This window comes from Oncorhynchus nerka, linkage group LG15 (assembly GCF_034236695.1).
Source record: "Oncorhynchus nerka isolate Pitt River linkage group LG15, Oner_Uvic_2.0, whole genome shotgun sequence".
Lineage (NCBI taxonomy): Eukaryota > Metazoa > Chordata > Actinopteri > Salmoniformes > Salmonidae > Oncorhynchus > Oncorhynchus nerka.
Genome location: NC_088410.1, coordinates 9,431,401 through 9,452,793, shown reverse-complemented (window position 1 = coordinate 9,452,793; position 21,393 = coordinate 9,431,401). Strand labels below are relative to the sequence as shown.

Genomic DNA, 21,393 nt, shown 5'->3' with positions numbered 1-21,393 from the left:
TATAAACATCGAAATAAAAGAGAGCTTCTTGTAAACATACACCCGTGTTCTTCCAAGAAGCACAGTGCATTCAGAAACTATTCAGACCCCTTGACTTTTTACACATTCTGTTACGTTACAGCCTTATTCTAAAATGGATTCATTATAAAATCATCATCTATCTCCACACAACGACACAATAAGACAATACCACACAATACCCCATAAAGACCCAATACCCCAATGCCCCATTACCCCACAACGACACAATGCCCCACATTGACTCAATACCCCACAACGACTCAATACCCCACAACGACTCAATGGTTACCCCATGACACAACAATAACCCACAAGTGAACAACACCCCACAACCCTACAATGCCACAATACCCCACAATGCCCCAATACCCCATAAAAACCAATTACCCATAATGCCAAAAATGCCCCAATACCCCACAATGCCCCATTAAGGCAAATGCCCCAATACCCCACAATGCCCCATTTACCCCACAACAACAACACAATGCCACAATACCCCATAAAAACCAAATACACCACAATGACTCAATATACCACAACGACTCAATACCCCACATACCCCACAATGCCCCATAAAACCCAATACACCACCGTGACTCAAAAATAATGATAATGCCACAATGCCCCATAAAACCCAAACCCCACAACGACTCAATACCCCAATAATGCCCCAATTCCAATTTGCCCCACTAAAAATGAGTAGGTGACCAAACCTTTGACTGGTACAATATATCTCCCAAACGACATTTGAAGATGACAATTTGGACACATTTTCAGCCTACAAAACCACACAACCCAGAACAAAATGACACGTCACTTTCATAGGGTATTGAAATTCACCCCAACCACTGCAGTGCCATCACTATTATACCCCTCCATACCAGGTACACTGTGTATCTTCTAACACACTGTACCCCTCTGTCAATGGCACTTTGCCCCCAAAAAACGACACTGTACCCCAAAGTACATTACCCCACAACGACACTGTATTTTTCCACAACACACTGATAAACATATTTTCACTAATATTTAGCCGTCTTTGTTGACATAAACCCCATCGAAAAAAAGACACTTCCCCGTAAACATACACCCGTGTTCCCAAGAAGCACACTGCATTCCCAAACTATTCCCCCTTGACACTGTACCCACAAAGTCACTGTACCCCACAACCTTACTGTAAAATGGACACTATAAAATCATCATCTATCTACCCACAACGACACAATAAGACAATAACGACACTGTACCCCACTATACCCTAAACGACCCAATACCCCAATGCCACCATACCCCACAACGACACTATACCCCACATTGACTCACATATACCCCACAACGACTCAATACCCCACAACGACTCAATACCCCATGACACAACAATAACCCACAACGACACAACACCCCACAACCCTACAATGCCACAATACCCCACAAAAACCCAATACCCCACAACAACTCAATACCCCATAATGCCAAAATGCCCCAATACCCCACAATGCCCCATTACCCCACAATGCCCCAATACCCCACAATGCCCAATACCCCACAACAACAACACAATGCCACAATACCCATAAAAACCAAATACACCACAATGACTCAATATACCACAACAACTCAATACCCCACAACGACACAACAATACCCCACAATGCCCCATAAAACCCAATACACCACCGTGACTCAATACCCCATAATGCCACAATGCCCCATAAAACCCAATACCCCACAACGACTCAATACCCCATAATGCCCCAATTCCCCACAATGCCCCATAAAAACCCAACACGACTCAATAACCAACAACGACACTATACCCCACAACGACACTATACCCCACAACGACACTATACCCCACAACGACACTATACCCCACAACGACACTGTACCCCACAACGACACTATACCCCACAACGACACTATACCCACAAAACAACCCACAATACCCCACAACTATACCCCACTATACCCCACACAATGACACTATACCCCACAATGACACTATACCCCACAACGACACTATACCCCACAACGACACTGTACCCCACAACGACACTGTACCCCACAACGACACTGTACCCCACAACGACACTGTACCCCACTATGCCCCACTATTACCCGCAACGACACTATACCCCACTATTACCCACAACGACACTATACCCCACAACGACACTGTACCCCACTATACCCTACAACGACACTATACCCCACAACGACACTATACCCCACTATTACCCACAACGACACTATACCCCGACAATGACACTGTACCCCACAACCCCACAACGACACTGTACCCCACAACGACTACTGACCTGTACCCCACAACGACACTCTACCCCACAACGACACTCTACCCCACAACGACACTATACCCCACCCCACGACACTATACCCCGCAACGACACTATACCCCACAACGACACTATACCCCACTATACCCTACAACGACACTATACCCCACAACGACACTATACCCCACAACGACACTATACCCCACTATTACCCACAACGACACTATACCCCACAACGACACTGTACCCCACTATACCCCACAACGACACTATACCCCACAACGACACTGTACCCCACTATACCCCACAACGACACTATACCCCACAACGACACTGTATATACCCCACAACGACACTATACCCCCAACGACACTGTACCCCACCCCATACCCCACAACGACACTATACCCCACAACGACACACTATACCCCACAACGACACTGTACCCCACAACGACACTGTACCCCACAACGACACTGTACCCCACAACGACACTGTACCCCACAACGACACTATACCCCACAACGACACTATACCCGACACTGTACCCCACAACGACACTGTACCCCACAACGACACTGTACCCCACAACGACACTGTACCCCACTACACTTACCCCACAACGACACTATACCCCACAACGACACTATACCCCACAATTACACCCCACAATGACACTGTACCCCACAACGACACTGTACCCCACAACGACACTATACCCCACAACGACACTATACCCCACAACGACACTCTACCCCACAACGACACTGTACCCCACAACGACACTACACCCCACAACGACACTGTACCCCACAACGACACTATACCCCACAACGACACTATACCCCACAACGACACTACACGATATACCCCACACACACTATACCCCACAATGCGACACTATACCCCACTATACCCCACAACGACAAAGCTGAAACAGGTTTTTAGACACGCTGGCAATTTTATTGTTGGCAAAAAAAAAACAACAAAAAAAACTTATTTACATAAATATTCAGACCCTTTGCTGAGACTCTAAATTGAGCTCGGGTGCATCCTGTTTCCATTGCTCAACCTTGAGATGGATCTACAACTTGATAGGAGTCCACCTGGTGTAAATTCAATTGACTGGACATGATTTGGAAAGGCACACACCTGTTTTTCAGCAGAAGGGACTGAAAGTCAGGAGGGAAAGAAGAACAGAGCAAAGGACAGAGATCCTTGAAGAAAACCTGCTCCAGAGCGCTCAGACCGGGGCGAAGGTTCACCTTCCATCAGGACAACAACCCTACAGCACACAGCCAAGACAACGCAGGAGTGACTTCGGGACAAGTCTCAATGTCCTTGAGCGGCCCAGCCAGGGCTCGGAATTGAATCATCTCTGGAGAGACCTGACCTGAAAAATAGCTGCGCAGCGACGCTCCCCATCCATCCAAACCTGACAGAGTTTGAGAGGATTTGCAGAGAAGAATGGGAGGAACGCCCCAAATACAGGTGTGCCAAGCTTGTAGCGTCATACCCAAGAAGACTATGCTATAATCGCTGCCAAAGGCGCTTCAACAAAGAACTGAGTAAAGGGTCTGAATATTTACAGTTGAAGTCAGAAGTTTACATACATTTAGGTTGGAGTCATTAAAACCTGTTTTTCAACCACTCCACAAATGTCTTGTTAACAAACTATAGTTTTGGCAAGTCGGTTAGGAAATCTACTTTGTGCATGACACAAGTAATTCTTCCAACAATTGTTTACAGATTATTTAACTTATAATTCACTGTATCACAATTCCAGTGAGGGAGGAAAATGATGTGGATATATTGAAGCAACATCTCAAGACATCAATCAGGAAATTAAAGCTTGGTTGCAAATGGGTCTTCCAAATGGACAATGACCCCAAGCATACTTCCAAAGTTGTCACAAAATGGCTTCAGGACAACAAAGTCAAGGTATTGGAGTGGCCATCACAAATCCCTGACCTCCATCCTATAGAAAATGTGTGGGCAGAACTGAAAAAGCGTGTGTGAGCAAGGAGGCTTACAAACCTGACTCAGTTACATCTTTTAAGGAGGAATAGGCCAAAATTCACCCAACTTATTGTGGGAAGCTTGTGGAAGGCTACTCGAAACGTTTGACCCAAGTTAAACAATTTAAAGGCAATGCTACCAAATACTAATTGAGTGTATGTAAACTTCTGACCCACTGGGAATGTGATGAAAGAAATAGAAGCTGAAATAAATAATTCTCTCAACTATTATTCTGACATTTCACATTCTTAAAATAAAGTGGTGATCCTAACTGACCTAAGACAGGGAATTTTTACTAGGATTAAATGTCAGGAATTGGGAAAAACGTATTTTAAATGTATTTGGCTGAGGAATATGTAAACCTCTGACTTCAACTGTATGTAAATGTGAAATTTCCAGGAAAAAATACCTGTTTTTGCTTTGTCATTTGGTATTGTGTGAATGTTGATGAGGGGAAAAAACAATTTAATCCATTTTAAAATAAGGCTGTAACGTAAAAAAAATGTGTAAAAAGTCAAGGGGTCTGAATACTTTCCGAATGCACTGTGTATATTTTACGTCAAGATGTTCAGGGCTAGTTCTTGTTTCCCCCTTTCCACCATGCTAGCGTTGACATAAGAGGTTGCCTCCTCCTCTTCATCTATGACACTATTGGCTCTTCAGTCTTGACCCCGCCAGCCTGGTCCTCCTCAGGAAGTGAGATGTGGCGTCTCTTCTTGTGTCTCCCAAGACTCTGAGAAGTGGTAAGTCTCTGGCCACATTCGTCACAGCTGTAAGTTCTCTCTCCTGTATGAACACTATTGTTAAGGTCTGATGATCTTGTTAAAACCTTCCCACAGACAGAACAGGGGTAAGGTTTCTCCCCGTGCGTCTCCTTTGTGTGTCCAAAAGTGATGCTTCATCAGGTCTGCTCGTCTAAAACTCTTCCCACAAACAAAACATCTGTACGGTTTCACGTGTCATGTGTCTTTTTCAGATCAAATAACCGTTGCCAGTCCCACACACAGAGCAACTGTATCTCTGAGCTTTGAGATTCCTCTAGGTTTCTTTAGGTTCTCCTGATGTAGAGGTTCTCCCCTCCGAACTCTCGTCTGTGTGAATGAGAAAACATAGGTTAGAAGGTCCAGTAACGTCAAACATGTGATTTCCTGTCTTTTATACACATTTCCACACTATGAGGTTGGGAAAAAAATCCTGTGAAATTATGAAAATAATACAATTCTTGCTTGAGAATTTGCTCTTATCTACGAAGATATTTGTTTATTTTAATTGAAAACACACAGCCGGGTACTTAATAAAATTTAAATTCATATGGAGTTAAAAAACAGTGGCATTGGATTTTTAAATAAAAGAGCGATGTCAATATTGTATTCATGTAATTCATGGCTGTTCTGCTTCCACTTACCGAGACGATGAAGATCCCAACCAACCTCTTCTCTAGCTGAATGAATCAGACCACCAACTTCCTCACCTTCTCGCTCCCCTTCAATTGTAACAGGGTTTTGAAACTCAACAGGTGTTAAACCAGCATGAGTTTTCTGATGTCTCTGAAGTTTTTGAGAACTAATGAAGCTCTGGCCACATTTAGGACAGCTGTAAGGTTTCTCTCCTGTATGATATCTGAGGTGGACTTTAAGGCCTGCTGATCTTGCAAAACTCTTATCGCAGACAGTGCAGGAGAAAGGTTTCTCTCCAGTGTGTGTCCGGAAATGCTCCTTCAAGTAACGTGCTTCAGAAAAATTCTTCCCACACACAGAGCAGGAGTGGGATTTCCCTTCTATGTGCAACAGTCTGTGTTTACGCAGGGACGAAGCACATCCAAACCTCTTGTCACAATCAGGGCAAGGGTGTCGTTTCTCTCCAGTGTGCACTGACCGGTGGTCTTCAAGATATGCCTTCTCGCTGAAACTCTTCCCACACACAGAGCAACTATAAGGTCTCTTTCCTGTGTGAGTCTTCTCATGCTTCAGGAGTTGTTTAGACAAGGCAAAGCTTTGCTCACAGACAGAACAGTGGTGGGGTTTCCCTGTGTGTTGCAGAGAGTGGTCCTTTAACTGATCTGGACGGCTGAAACTCTTTCCACAGACAGAGCAGGAGTGGGGTTTCTCTCCTGAGTGCATCAGGAAGTGTTCCTTCATGCGCGATTGTAAGCTAAAACCCTTCCCGCACACAGAGCAGGAGTAAGGTTTCTCTTCTGCGTGTAACCACTGGTGCCTTTTCAAGGCTGAGGCGAAACCAAACCTCTTGTCACATTTGGAGCAGACGTAAGGTTTCTCTCCAGTGTGCACTATCTGGTGGTCTTGAAGATGTCTTTTTACACGGAACTGCTTTCCACACACAGAGCAAGGGTATGGCTTTTCTCCTGTGTGTATTCTCATATGTATTAGCAGTTTTGATAACTTTTTGCAGTCTTGTCCACACACTGAACAAAAGTGAATCTTCTTAGCTGTGTGATTCCCCTGGTGTTGTTCAGGTAATCCTGATGTAGAGGGACTCCCTTCACTGTCAGAGCAGTGGTCAGGTCTCTCTGCTGTGGGATAAGATGGGATGGATAAATTATGCGAGAATTTGGAACTGTAACAAAAAAAAAAAATTTGTCCTTTGAATAACTAAAAGTTATACAAAGATGTATAAAAAAAATGTTTTGCAATTCAAGCCCTTACAGAATAAGTACCTTAAACTTACCAAAAGCAGGATCCTCTTCCTCCTCTTTCACTATGATAACGAGTGGTGGTGTAAAACCATGACTCTCTCCTGTGTGCGTTCTCTGGTGCTTGGTTAGAATTGACGATGAAGAGAAACTCTCCCCACACACGGAGCAACTGTACAGCTTCTCTCCTGTGTGCAACGTCTGGTGTTTTTTCAGGTTTCCTTTGTCACTGAATTGCTTCCCGCAGACAGAGCAGGAGTAAGGTTTTTCTCCTGTGTGAGTTCTCATGTGTATTTGTAGTTTTGATAACTTGTGACAGTTTTTTCCACACACTGAACAGCAGTGAATCTTCTTAACTGTGTGATTCCCCTGGTGTTGTTCAGGTAGTCCTGATGTAGAGGGACTCACTTCACTCTCAGAGCAGTGGTCAGGTCTCTCTTCTGTGGTAACGACATAAATATGGATTAACTCAAATTAGTCAACGACTAAGTCAAAATGTTTGTTCCTGACGAAACAGAAAATAAATATTGTAAAATTATAGGGTCCATACTTTTCTCGAAAATGCTACATGTTAGCTTTTCCCATGAGATAACCTGGCACAGTTAGCCCTAAGCTAACCACCAGAGGGATATTTTGAACCTCCAAATCAAGGCTGTTCCACTTCAAATCAAAAATAAAATGTTACTGGTCGTGTACACAGTATTCTGCCGTTGATATAGCAGGTGCAGTGAAATGCTTATGTTTCTAGATCCAACAGTGCAGTGTTACCTAACAATATAAAACAATACATACAAATCCCACCAAAATGTACCAGAACAGTCCAGAATATATATACAATGGTGTGTGTATAGACAGTATATGAATAGGAATACATATGAAGTGGGTAAAACAGGATGTAAACATAATTAAAGTGACCAGTGTTCAATGTCTATGACCATAGGGCAGCAGTCTAAGGTGGTAGCCGGCTAGTAACAGTGTCTATGTCCATAGGGCAGCAGTCTAAGGTGGTAGCCAGCTAGTAACAGTGACTATGTACATAGGGTGTAAGTCTAAGGTGGTAGCCAGCTAGTAACAGTGACTATGTCCATAGGGCAGCAGTCTAAGGTGGTAGCCAGCTAGTAACAGTGACTATGTACATAGGGTGTAAGTCTAAGGTGGTAGCCAGCTAGTAACAGTGTCTATGTCCATAGGGCAGCAGTCTAAGGTGGTAGCCAGCTAGTAACAGTGTCTATGTCCATAGGGCAGCAGTCTAAGGTGGTAGCCAGCTAGTAACAGTGACTATGTACATAGGGTGTAAGTCTAAGGTGGTAGCCAGCTAGTAACAGTGACTATGTACATAGGGCAGCAGTCTAAGGTGGTAGCCAGCTAGTAACAGTGACTATGTCCATAGGGCAGCAGTCTAAGGTGGTAGCCAGCTAGTAACAGTGACTATGTCCATAGGGCAGCAGTCTAAGGTGGTAGCCAGCTAGTAACAGTGTCTATGTCCATAGGGCAGCAGTCTAAGGTGGTAGCCAGCTAGTAACAGTGACTATGTACATAGGGCAGCAGTCTAAGGTGGTAGCCAGCTAGTAACAGTGACTATGTCCATAGATAGGGCAGCAGTCTAAGGTGGTAGCCAGCTAGTAACAGTGACTATGTACATAGGGCAGCAGTCTAAGGTGGTAGCCAGCTAGTAACAGTGATTATGTCCATAGGGCAGCAGTCTAAGGTGGTAGCCAGCTAGTAACAGTGAGCAGTCTATGTACCAGCTATAGGGCAGCAGCAGTCTAAGGTGGTAGCCAGCTAGTAACAGTGACTATGTCCATAGATAGGGCAGCAGTCTAAGGTGGTAGCCAGCTAGTAACAGTGACTATATACATAGGGCAGCAGTCTAAGTTGGTAGCCAGCTAGTAACAGTGACTATGTCCATAGATAGGGCAGCAGTCTAAGGTGGTAGCCAGCTAGTAACAGTGATTATGTACATAGGGCAGCAGTCTAAGGTGGTAGCCAGCTAGTAACAGTGATTATGTACATAGGGCAGCAGTCTAAGGTGGTAGCCAGCTAGTAACAGTGACTATGTACATAGGGCAGCAGTCTAAGGTGGTAGCCAGCTAGTAACAGTGATTATGTACATAGGGCAGCAGTCTAAGGTGGTAGCCAGCTAGTAACAGTGACTATGTATACATAGGGCAGCAGTATACATGTCAATGTCTGCAAGGTGGTAGCCAGCTAGTAACAGTCATTAATGAGCCAGCTAACATGTCATGTCCATAGAATGAGGATATACATGTCAATGCAGCATCATTAAGGTGGTAGCCAGCATCAGTAACATGTCAATGTCTGCAGCATCATTAATGAGGATATGTCAATGTCTGCATCATTAATGAGGATATATATTAATGAGGATATACATGTCCTGCAGCATCATTAATGAGCAAACATGTCAATGCAAATTAATGAGTATACATGTCAATCATTAATGAGGATATACATGTCAATGGTCAATGTCTGCAGCATCATTAATGAGGATATACATGTCAATGTCTGCAGCATCATTAATGAGGATATACATGTCAATGTCAGCATCATTAATGAGGATATACATGTCAATGTCTGTCTGCAGCATCATTAATGAGGATATACATGTCAATGTCTGCAGCATCATTAATGAGGATATAGCATCATTAATCAATGTCTGCAGCATCATTAATGAGGATATACATGTCAATGTCTGCAGCATCATTAATGAGGATATACATGTCAATGTCTGCAGCATCATTAATGAGGATATACATCATCAATGAGGATATACTGTCAATGTCTGCATCATTAATGAGGATATACATGTCAATGTCTGCAGCATCATTAATGAGGATATACTGTCAATGTCTGCAGCATCAATGTCTGCAGCATCATTAATGAGGATATACATGTCAGCATCATTAATGAGGATCATGTCAGCATCATTAATGAGGATATACATGTCAATGTCTGCAAATTAATGAGGATATACAGCTGCAATCAAATTAGATATACATGTGTCTGCAGCATCATTAATGAGCTGCCTTTTCAATGAGTTTGTCAATGAGCTCATTAATGAGGTTAGTGTTTGAGGATATACATGTCAATGTTGTTTTCTAAAATCCTCATTACGCTCAGGTAGGGATCAGACCCCAGCATCAAGATTCTTTGTCTTCACTCATTAATGGGGATATACATGTTTCATATATAAAACCTTTTGAGGATAAATGTAAATTAATGAGGATATACATGTCAAAGCATCATTAATGAGGATATACATGTCAATGTCTGCAGATCATTAATGAGGATATACCTTTATCATTAGAACTGTCAATGTCTGCAGCATCATTAATGAGGATAGCCTAGTGAGTTAGAATGCGTCATGGACTAGTAACTGCAATCATTAATGAGTTGCAAGTTCGAATCCCGAGCTGACAAGGTACAAATCTGCAGCATCATTAATGAGGATATCTGCCCCTGAACAGGCAGTTAACCCACTGTTCCTAGGCCGTCATTGAAAATAAGAATTTGTTCTTAACTGACTTGCCTGTATTTCATAGTTTTGATGTCTTCACTATTATTCTATAATGTAGAAAATAGTACAAATAAAGAAAAACCCCTTGAATGAGTAGGTGTGTCCAAACTTTAAACTGGTATATATAAAACACAATATGTAAAAAATATATATATATTGGCTGATGTGGAATTTGTTACAGGAAATAATCATGCTGTCAGCTGGTTGTGTTAGCATAGGGCTACGTTTTCTCATGCTGTCAGCTGGTCGTGTTAGCATAGGGCTACATTTTCTCATGCTGTCAGCTGGTCGAAAATAAGAATTTGCAACTGACTTGCCTGGTTTTGATGTTATCTCATGCTATCAGCTGGTTGTGTTTTAAACTGCACAATATGTAAAAATATATATATATTGGCTGGCTTTGTTACGTTTTCTCATGCTGTCAGCTGGTCGTGTTAGCATAGGGCTACATTTTCTCATGCTGTCAGCTGGTCGTGTTAGCATAGGGTTACGTTATCTCATGCTATCAGCTGGTTGTGTTAGCATAGGGCTACGTTTTCTCAAGGTATCAGCTGGTCGTGTTAGCATAGGGCTACGTTTTCTCAAGGTATAAGCTGGTCGTGTTAGCATAGGGCTACGTTTTCTCAAGGTATCAGCTGGTTGTGTTAGCACAGAGCTACGTTTTCTCATGCTGTCAGCTGGTTGTGTCAGCATAGGGCTACGTTTTCTCATGCTATCAGCTGGTTGTGTTAGCATAGGGCTACGTTTTCTCATGCTATCAGCTGGTTGTGTTAGCATAGGGCTACGTTTTCTCAAGCTATCAGCTGGTCGTGTTAGCAAAGGGCTACGTTTTCTCATGGTTAAAGCAAGAGGTCGCAAGTATGGACCCATTAAATATCAAAGTTATAGTACAAAACAAACACTTTTACTCACCAAAAGCAGGATCCTCCTCCTCCTCTTTCACTTTGACATCCAGTACAACAGACTCCTCTACCGCTGCAGACACCTGCTGCTGTGATCCCTGTCCAGGAGCTTGGCTCAGGCTATCCACAGGTCCTTCTCCAGCATGGAGACAGGACCGATTTGCCGACGAGGATAATTTATTTCTGCAGAGAGAGCAGGGGTAAGGTTTCACCTTAGTGTGAACTCGCTGGTGTCTTTTGTGGAGTGGTGAAGCTGAGAAACTCTTATCACACCGACAGCTGTGGTGTGGTTTCTCTCCGGTGTGCTGTTGCATGTGTATCTTGAAAGTCCACGATTGGCTGAATTCCTTCCCACATTCTGAGCAGCTGTATTGTGCGACACTAGTGTGGGATTGTTTGTGTCTTGCTAGAGAGCTACGGTGAACAAAGGTATTTTTACAGGAGGTACACCGGTAAGGTTTCTCTCTATCAGCATTGACAAAAACAACACTTTCCTCCTCCTCCTCCTCCTCCTCCTCCTTTGACATTAATTGCCAGCTCCTGTTCCTCGTCTTCGATCTTGATATTCATAGTTTGACTGCCTGATGATGCCGTATTTGCAATTCCCAGTGTACACTGGTTGCTATGGTTACTGGCATTGCTGCATTTGCGTTTGCGAAGACCTTCGGTCGAAGCGAAACCCCTCCCGCAATCAGAGCACTCGTAAGGTTTCTCTCCAGTGTGCACAGTCTGATGCTGCCTGAGCCTCGACGGTGACTCGTATCTCTTCCCACACTGTGAGCATTGGTAAGGTTTCGGTGTGGGTGCTCCTGTATGGCGTCGTACGTGTCTCGATAGAGTTCCCTTACAGCCAAAGCTCATCTCGCAGTAGGAGCACTGGTGAGGTCTCTCCCCTGTGTGCTTTCTCATATGCATCTTCAGTTCATATGCAGAGAAACATTCCTTTCCACAATCGGAGCACGGGTGCTTCTTTGTCGCGTCTGGCTGTTTCTCTCCAGGGTGGGTCATCTGATGTCTTTCCAGGTGGGGCTGTAGTGTGAATCGCTTCCCGCACACAGAGCACTGGTAAGGCTTCTCTCCTGTATGTGTTCGGAAGTGTCTCTTCAGTTTGGAGGGGTGAACAAAGTCTTTTCCACATATTGGACAGACGGAAGACTCCTTAGCAAGGTTTGTGTGTGTTCTCAGGTGTCTGTTGAAATTAGATGGGTGAGCGATCTCTATTCCACATTCTGGGCAGCGCCAAAACTTCTTAGCTCTAGGATTCTCCTGGTGCTGTTCAGGTTCTGCTGGTGCCCCATCACTAGAGCTGGTGTTAGAACTCGCTCCTCGTTCGACTGGAAAAGAAAGAGGGGGGGGTTATTCAACCTCAAAAAACACAAGAGGCTTTTAACACCCGCGTTCTGAAATCGTTTCTATAGTTCGATAACATAAGCATTCCAGAAACATTTGTGTTCAAATGATGTGATTTGATCTCTGAGGATTACAGCTAGTTGATTGCACCCAAATTGACCATTCTAATTTAAGGGATTCATATGATCTTCATGTAATCAGTAATAAGTAATACATAATAAGTACCAGACATCCAATTAAAATGGTCAAAAGTCACCCCCATCTCACCCAGACAACCAGTGTTACAGTATCAGTTCTTTACAGTGCCTTGTATATAATATATATATAATATAATAATAAGTAATATATATTTTACCTTTGTTTAACTAGGCAAGTCAGTTAAGAACAAATTCGTATTTTCAATGACTGCCTAGGAACAGTGGGTTAACTGCCTGTTCAGGGGCAGAACGACAGATTTGTACCTTGTCAGCTCGGGGATTTGAACTTGCAACCTTTCGGTTACTAGTCCAACGCTCTAACCACTAGGCTACCCTGCCGAACCCTTTACGGAATAGTGACGATAAAAAAGCCATTGCTTAAAGAAAAAAATAAGCAAACACGTTTGGTGTTTGCCAAAAGACATGTGGGTTACTCCCCAAACATATGGAAGACGGTGCTCTGGTCAGATGAGACTAAAATTGAGATTTTTTGCCATCAAGGAAAACGCTGTATGGCGAAAACCCAACACTTCTCATTACACCGAGAACACCATCCCCACAGTGAAGCATGGTGGTGGCAGCATCAGGGACTGCAGGGAGGAAACCTGGCACCATCCCCACAGTGAAGCATGGTGGTGACAGCATCAGGGACTGCAGGGAGGAAACCTGGCACCATCCCCACAGTGAAGCATGGTGGTGACAGCATCAGGGACTGCAGGGAGGAAACCTGGCACCATCCCCACAGTGAAGCATGGTGGTGACAGCATCATGCTGTGGGGATGTTTTTCTCATGGGAAACTGGTCAGAATGGAAGGAATGATGGATGACGTTAAATACAAGGAAATTCTTGAGGGAAACCTGTTTCAGTCTTCCAGAGATTTGAGACTGGGACGGAGGTTCACCTTCCAGCAGGACAATGACCCTAAGCATTCTGCTAAAGCAACACTCAATTGGTTTAAGGGGAAACATGTAAATGTCTTGTAAGGGCCTAGTCAAAGACCAGAACTCAATCCAATTGAGAAGCTGTGGTATGACTTAAAGCTTGCTGTACACCAGCGGAACCCATCCAACTTGAAGGAGCTGGAGCAGTTTTGCCTTGAAGATTGGGCAAAAATCCCAGTGGCTAAATGTGCCAAGCTTATAGAGACATACCCCAAGAGACATGCAGCTGTAATTTCTGCAAAAGGTGGCTCGACAAAGTATTGACTTTGGGGGGGTGAATAGTAATGAACGCTCAAGTTCCGTTTTTTTTGTCTTATTTCTTGTTTGTTTCACAATATAAAATATTTTGCATCTTCAAAGTTGTAGGCATGTTGTGTCAATCAAACGATACAACCCCCCCAAAAAATATATTTTAATTCCAGGTTGTAAAAGCAACAAAATAGTAAAAATGCCAAGGGAGGTGAACACTTTCACAAGTCACTGTATGTCTGACGAGAACTGCGGCTTGGAGTATTGCTTCTTTGTAATGCACTCCTTGTGAATCTGGTGATTTTATTTTATTCCCTGTTCAGACAAAATTCGCCATTGAAGATGCTTGCATTATTTGCCATTAATTATTGTGGAGGAACCAGGTTTTGCCCACTAGAGTTTGGTTAAAGCATCAGGCTGCTAAGAGATGGACAAACAATTGCTTTCATGGGAGGACTGGCTTGACTTGTGAGGATGACCACACAATTTATTTTCATTATGATAAAAAGCTATTGGTTTTCTACCCAAAGTTGAAAATGTTTTGATCCATTTGATCAATAAACACAGGAGACCAGTAAAATTGATAAAATGATGTGGCACTAGCAGGAATAGTGGCATCTATTGGGAAAAACCTGGTACTTGCACACAAATTTATGGTAAATAATGCAAGTTATTTAAATGGCTAATTTCTCTGAACAGATAAAAAAAAAACATCACCAGATTCACAGGGAATGCATTACATAGTATGGAGAAGCAATACTCCAAGCCGCAGCTTCGTACTACACACTGGTTGTTAGGGTGAGATTGGCATTGGGGTGTGGGGTCGGTTGGTGCCTTTTGAGAATTGTATTGGATTTCTCATACACTACATGGCCAAAAGTATGTGGTCACTGCTCGGCAAACATCTCATTCCATAATCATGGGCATTAATATGGCCTCACTTTGATATGGACTCACTTCCACCAAACTTTATAGTTAGCACGATGCATTCGGACAGGTAGCGTTCTTCTGGCCTTTGCCAAACCCAGATTAGTCCGTCGGACTGCCAGATGGTGAAGCGTGATTCATCACTCCAGGAAACATGTTTCCACTGCACCAGATTCCAATGGCGGCGAGCTTTCCACCACTCCAGCCGAAGCTTGGCATTGCGCATGGTGATCTTAGGCTTGTGTGTGGCTGCTCGGCCATGGAAACCCATTTCATGAAGCTCTCGGCGAACAGTTCTTGTGCTGACGTTGCTTCCAGAGGCAGTTTGGAACTCGGTAGTGAGTGTTGCAACAGAGGACAGTTTGGAACTCGGTAGTGAGTGTTGTAACAGAGGGCAGTTTGGAACTCGGTAGTGAGTGTTGCAACAGAGGACAGTTTGGAACTCGGTAGTGAGTGTTGCAACAGAGGACAGTTTGGAACTCGGTAGTGAGTGTTGCAACAGAGGACAGTTTGGAACTCGGTAGTGAGTGTTGCAACAGAGGACAGTTTGGAACTCGGTAGTGAGTGTTGTAACAGAGGACAGTTTGGAACTCGGTAGTGAGTGTTGTAACAGAGGACAGTTTGGAACTCGGTAGTGAGTGTTGCAACAGAGGACAGTTTGGAACTCGGTAGTGAGTGTTGCAACAGAGGACAGTTTGGAACTCGGTAGTGAGTGTTGCAACAGAGGACAGTTTGGAACTCGGTAGTGAGTGTTGCAACAGAGGACTGTTTGGAACTCAGTAGTGAGTGTTGTAACAGAGGACAGTTTGGAACTCGGTAGTGAGTGTTGCAACAGAGGCAGTTTGGAACTCGGTAGTGAGTGTTGCAACAGAGGGCAGTTTGGAACTCGGTAGTGAGTGTTGCAACAGAGGACAGTTTGGAACTCGGTAGTGAGTGTTGCAACAGAGGACAGTTTGGAACTCGGTAGTGAGTGTTGCAACAGAGGACAGTTTGGAACTCGGTAGTGAGTGTTGCAACAGAGGCAGTTTGGAACTCGGTAGTGAGTGTTGCAACAGAGGGCAGTTTGGAACTCGGTAGTGAGTGTTGCAACAGAGGGCAGTTTGGAACTCGGTAGTGAGTGTTGTAACAGAGGACTGTTTGGAACTCGGTAGTGAGTGTTGTAACAGAGGACTGTTTGGAACTCGGTAGTGAGTGTTGTAACAGAGGACTGTTTGGAACTCGGTAGTGAGTGTTGTAACAGAGGACAGTTTGGAACTCGGTAGTGAGTGTTGCAACAGAGGACAGTTTGGAACTCGGTAGTGAGTGTTGCAACAGAGGACAGTTTGGAACTCGGTAGTGAGTGTTGTAACAGAGGACAGTTTGGAACTCGGTAGTGAGTGTTGTAACAGAGGACAGTTTGGAACTCGGTAGTGAGTGTTGTAACAGAGGACAGTTTGGAACTCGGTAGTGAGTGTTGTAACAGAGGACAGTTTGGAACTCGGTAGTGAGTGTTGCAACAGAGGACAGTTTGGAACTCGGTAGTGAGTGTTGCAACAGAGGACAGTTTGGAACTCGGTAGTGAGTGTTGCAACAGAGGGCAGTTTGGAACTCGGTAGTGAGTGTTGCAACAGAGGACAGTTTGGAACTCGGTAGTGAGTGTTGCAACAGAGGGCAGTTTGGAACTCGGTAGTGAGTGTTGCAACAGAGGACAGTTTGGAACTCGGTAGTGAGTGTTGCAACAGAGGACAGTTTGGAACTCGGTAGTGAGTGTTGCAACAGAGGGCAGTTTGGAACTCGGTAGTGAGTGTTGCAACAGAGGCAGTTTGGAACTCGGTAGTGTTGCAACTGAGAACATATGATTTGTACACGCTACAGCACTCTGTGGTCCTGTTCTGTGAGCTTGTGTGGCCTACCATTTCGCGGCTGAGCCGTTGTTGCTCCTAGACGTCTCCACTTCACAATAACAGCACTTACAATTGACCGGGGGCAGTTGAGCTCTTCGGTCCAATGATGATGCCACGTTGAAAGTCACCGAGCTCTTCAGTAAGGCCATTCTACTACCAATGTTTGTTTATGGAGATTGCATGGCTGTGTGATTGATTTTATTTTATAAATGTTTTCAATTTAATTTGACATGTTCAAAAAAATAATTACCCCCTTTTCGTGATATCTAATTGGTTGTTCCATTCTTGTCCCATCGCTGCAGCTCTCGTACGGACTCGGAGAGGCGAAATTCGAGAGCTTTTGGCCACGTAGTGTATCTTACTCAATGGAAGGACTAAGTTTGATCCAGATCAGATGTGGGTATTTATTGACTATTATGTGAATCCTATAAATCTAAAGGGCCCATTTGGATTCAATCAATTAGCTTCATTTCTCAGAGATTAAATATAATTTCAACAAAATAATGTTGCAGGAAAGCGAATCTTATCTGTTACCAACTACAGACGCAATTTCATAAGAATCATTGTGATGGTGGTTGTCATGGCTACCTGAAATGACATGGAATGATTCAAGGGGTAAACAAAACGTATGACTATTTTATAGCTATTATCGGTCACTGTCCTGTGTTTTTATTCCAGAAACAATGAACCTTTTATTGAATTAAACAGATAGTCCATCTACAGATAGTGTGACCATCTAAACGAATAGTGTGTCCATCTGTACAGCAGCTACAGATGGACTATCTGTTGCTTAGCAACTGCCTCCCACGGTTACAGTTATGTTTAGAATAAGGGTAAGGTTAGGGTTATGTTTAGAATAAGGGTATGGTTAGGGTTATGTATAGAATAAGGGTATGGTTAGGGTTATGTTTAGAATAAGGGTATGGTTAGGGTTATGTTTAGAATAAGGGTATGGTTAGGGTTATGTTTAGAATAAGGGTATGGTTAGGGTTATGTTTAGAATAAGGGTAAGGTTAGGGTTATGTTTAGAATAAGGGTAAGGTTAGGGTTATGTTTAGAATAAGGGTAAGGTTAGGGTTATGTTTAGAATAAGGGTAAGGTTAGGTTTAGAATAAGGGTAAGGTTAGGGTTATGGGGTAAGGTTAGGGTTATGTTTGAATAAGGGTAAGGTTGGGGTTATGTTTAGAATAAGGGTAAGGTTAGGGGTTATGTTTAGAATAAGGGTAAGGTTAGGGTTATGTTTAGAATAAGGGTAAGGTTAGGGTTATGTTTAGGGTTATTATGTTTAGAATTAAGGGGGTTATGTTTAGAATAAGGGTAAGGTTAGGGTTATGTTTAGAATAAGGGTAAGGTTATGTTTAGAATAAGGGTAAGGTTGGGGTTATGTTTAGAATAAGGGTAAGGTTAGGGTTATGTTTAGAATAAGGGTAAGGTTAGGGTTATGTTTAGAATAAGGGTAAGGTTAGGGTTATGTTTAGAATAAGGGTAAGGTTGGGGTTATGTTTAGAATAAGGGTAAGGTTAGGGTTATGTTTAGAATAAGGGTAAGGTTTGGGCTAGAAGATAGATAGTTGACATGCTACTGATGTCTGTAGAGAATCTACAGGTAGATTATCCAAATAAAGTGTTACCAATTAACCTGCTATATATATAATGGAACTGTATAATCTCTGAGATGTAATTAATGAAGCATGTTTATTTACCAGTATCATCCATGTCCCAGTCTTCCTCTTCCTCCTTGACTACAATGTTAAATCTGGGTATCTCACTGCAGGTGTCCATGTCTCTGTGGTTAGAGTCAGGAACCAGTGACTCCGGAGGGTTGGGTTCAGTGGAGCAGGAGAAAGGGGGGTTGGATGGGTCGGCAGAATCCTAAAACAAAGAATGAGATGTTAAAGAGGCAATCTGCAGTTGCTACATTCATTTCATGACATATGAATTACTTCTATATACCCATTGACCCATTCTGTGGTTCCCCATCAGAACCCAAAATATAAACTTGTTTTACTCCGATGTTTGTAAATAAAGTACATGTAAACAAACACTATTTAACCTCAAAACATGGTTAAAACTATCATTTTCATATCATGGATGGTCAGTCCTTGCATCAATAGCCCTGTTTATGAATCTGAGAGTGGTTACATTTCTTCAGGCCACCTCTCAGCTTTGTTATTAGCTTCTAAGAGGGGAGACAAGACCCTTTGTGATCGTTTCAACTACTAATTGAAGCTTTAATACATAGCTGAATGAATTATCTAACTAGCTAATGCTTTAGGCATAGCCATCCCGACTGGTTTAGCATTAGTTATATTCATTCTCACCTCATCCATCGTGAATTCTTCAGAAATAGTTTCCTATGAAAGAGTTGGGTCACTGAATTAAACTAAAGCAGATTCTTCTCAAATCCCCGACAGTTCACCACGAGGTCACATTATCTAGCGGATTACTTTCCATACAACTCAGATAGCTAACTAGCTAGGCCAACGGTAGCTAGATCATTTACTTTCCTAGACCAGATAGAAAAACTATATGAAATGGTCGTTGAAAATATCGCTAGCTCCACGTATATAGTCCGAGTTGGGCAAAATCAAAGTCTAATTTAAACGACATCAAATGATATCAGACACATTTCAGACAATTCCAAACTAAGCTAGCTAGCTATCAACATAAGCATCTTCTTTCTTCCAGCCCAGCTTCCGGGTTAGATTCTTCTGTCAATCCGCATTACCCCGAAACAGCAGAAGGCTCTACGGGACACTAGCTTGTTATCAACGTTACAGTTTGAAAATATTGAAATATTTTACCGGTACAATTAATAATATATGCATGGTTAGCTACCAGCTAGCTACATTAGTGTCTTCCTGCTTCCGGCCTAACTTCCGGTCCGTCCTCGACTCTGCTGCCGACCCATTCTGCGTTACCGCCACCACCAGATCATCTTTTTCTATGGTATCATGGCGGTCCGCAAACAAACGTTTATTTGCATGCCGCCACCTACTGTGCTGGAATGTACGATCAATCATGATCTTCCAAATTCTGTACTACCATGAAAAAAACATAACAACCAAATACCAACTTCTACCACCCAGTGGCGGTTCTAGACCATTTCAACTGGGGGGGCCAAGCTGGGGCCAGTTGTACTGTTAGAGGGGCCAGTTACATTAGACGTTATTGTTGTCATATCGTTTTCTTCACTGCATTAGCAGGCAAAATACCATGTTCGGCGTTTCCACTGTCTAATAACGGATGTAAAAAAAAAAAACGATAGCAAAAATGTGTTATGTCAAAATGATTTCAAACTCCACATTTAGGGGGGCACAAGGGGGTCCAAAATTGTTGTCACAGGGGCACTGCACCCCCCTCCCCAACCCTCCTACCCTATTAAACTGTATCTACAGTGCATTGGGAAAGTATTCAGACCCCTTAATTTTTTTCCACATTTTGTTACATTACGCCTTATTCAAAACATTTATGAAATATTTTTTTCACTCATCAATCTACACACACAATACCCCATACTGTCAAAGCAAAAAACAGATTTTTAGAAAATTTTGTGAAATGTCTATAAAAAAAATAACTGAAATATTACATTTAAATAAGTATTCATACCCTTTACTCAGTACTTTGTTGAAGCACCTTTGGCAGCGATTACAGCATCAAGTCTTCTTGGGTATGACGCTACAAGCTTGGTACACCTGTATTTACGGAGTCTCTCCCATTCCTCTCTGGAGATCCTCTCAAGCTCTGTCAGGTTGGATGGAGAGCGTCGCTGCACAGCTATTTTCAGGTCTCTCCAGAGATGTTTAATCGGGTTCAAGTCCTATCTCTGGCTGAGCCACTCAAGGACATTGACTTGTCCCGAAGCCATTCCTGTGTTGTCTTGGCTGTGTGCTTAGGGTCATTGTCCTGTCGGAAGGTGAACCTTCACCCGAGCCTGAGGTCCTGAGCGCTCTGGAGCAGGTTTTCATCAAGGATCTCTCTGTACTATGCTCCGTTCATCTTTCCCTCCATCCTGACTAGTCTCCCAGTACCTGCCGCTGAAAAACATCCCCACAGCATGATGCTGCCACCACCATGCTTCACCATAGGGATGGTGCCAGGTTTCCTCCAGATGTGACACTTGGTATTCAGGCCAAAGAGTTCAACCTTGGTTTCATCAGACCAGAGAATCTTGTTTTTAGTTTTTAGGAGCCTTATGGAAAACTCCAAGGAGGCTTTCATGTGTATTTTACTGAGGAGTGGCTTCCATCTGGCCACTCTACCATAAAGGCCTGTTAGGTTCTCCCATCTCCACAGAGGAACTCTAGTCGTCTATCAGAGTGACCATCGGGTTCTTGGTCAACTCCCTGATTGCTCAGTTTGGCCAGGCAACTAGCACTAGAAGGAGTCTTGGTGGTTCCAAACTTCTATTTAAGAATGATG

At 43.3% G+C, this 21,393-nt stretch overlaps 1 protein-coding gene across 3 annotated transcripts; it reads right to left on the bottom strand.

The window, feature by feature from the left end:
- Window positions 1–3,756: 3,756 nt before the first annotated feature.
- Window positions 3,757–19,848, bottom strand: LOC115119602 (zinc finger protein 345-like). Of its 3 annotated transcripts, XM_065000945.1 has the most exons (5): window positions 19,293–19,848; window positions 18,675–18,843; window positions 7,023–7,427; window positions 5,743–6,867; window positions 3,757–5,428 (listed from the first exon to the last, which is right to left on the bottom strand). In XM_065000945.1, the coding sequence occupies exons 1-5, from the start codon at window positions 19,299–19,301 to the stop codon at window positions 5,376–5,378; spliced, it is 1,761 nt and encodes a 586-aa protein (XP_064857017.1). In that variant the 5' UTR covers window positions 19,302–19,848; the 3' UTR covers window positions 3,757–5,375. The 3 variants fall into 3 exon arrangements, with proteins under 3 accessions (XP_064857017.1, XP_064857016.1, XP_064857018.1); XM_065000944.1 differs by lacking the exons at window positions 18,675–18,843; window positions 19,293–19,848 and adding an exon at window positions 11,435–11,894; XM_065000946.1 differs by lacking the exons at window positions 3,757–5,428; window positions 5,743–6,867; window positions 7,023–7,427 and adding an exon at window positions 11,641–12,758.
- Between the last annotated feature and the right edge of the window lie 1,545 nt (window positions 19,849–21,393).

Excerpts from the sequence above, each read along its gene's own strand:
- LOC115119602 (XM_065000944.1), bottom strand. The coding sequence starts at position 11,738 with ATGCAACAGCACACCGGAGAGAAACCACACCACAGCTGTCGGTGTGAT. Across the intron at positions 7,428-11,434 it reads GGAGGAGGATCCTGCTTTTG|AAGAGAGACCTGACCACTGC; the intron begins GTGAGTAAAAGT and ends TCGTTACCACAG. Across the intron at positions 6,868-7,022 it reads GGAAGAGGATCCTGCTTTTG|CAGAGAGACCTGACCACTGC; the intron begins GTAAGTTTAAGG and ends CTTATCCCACAG.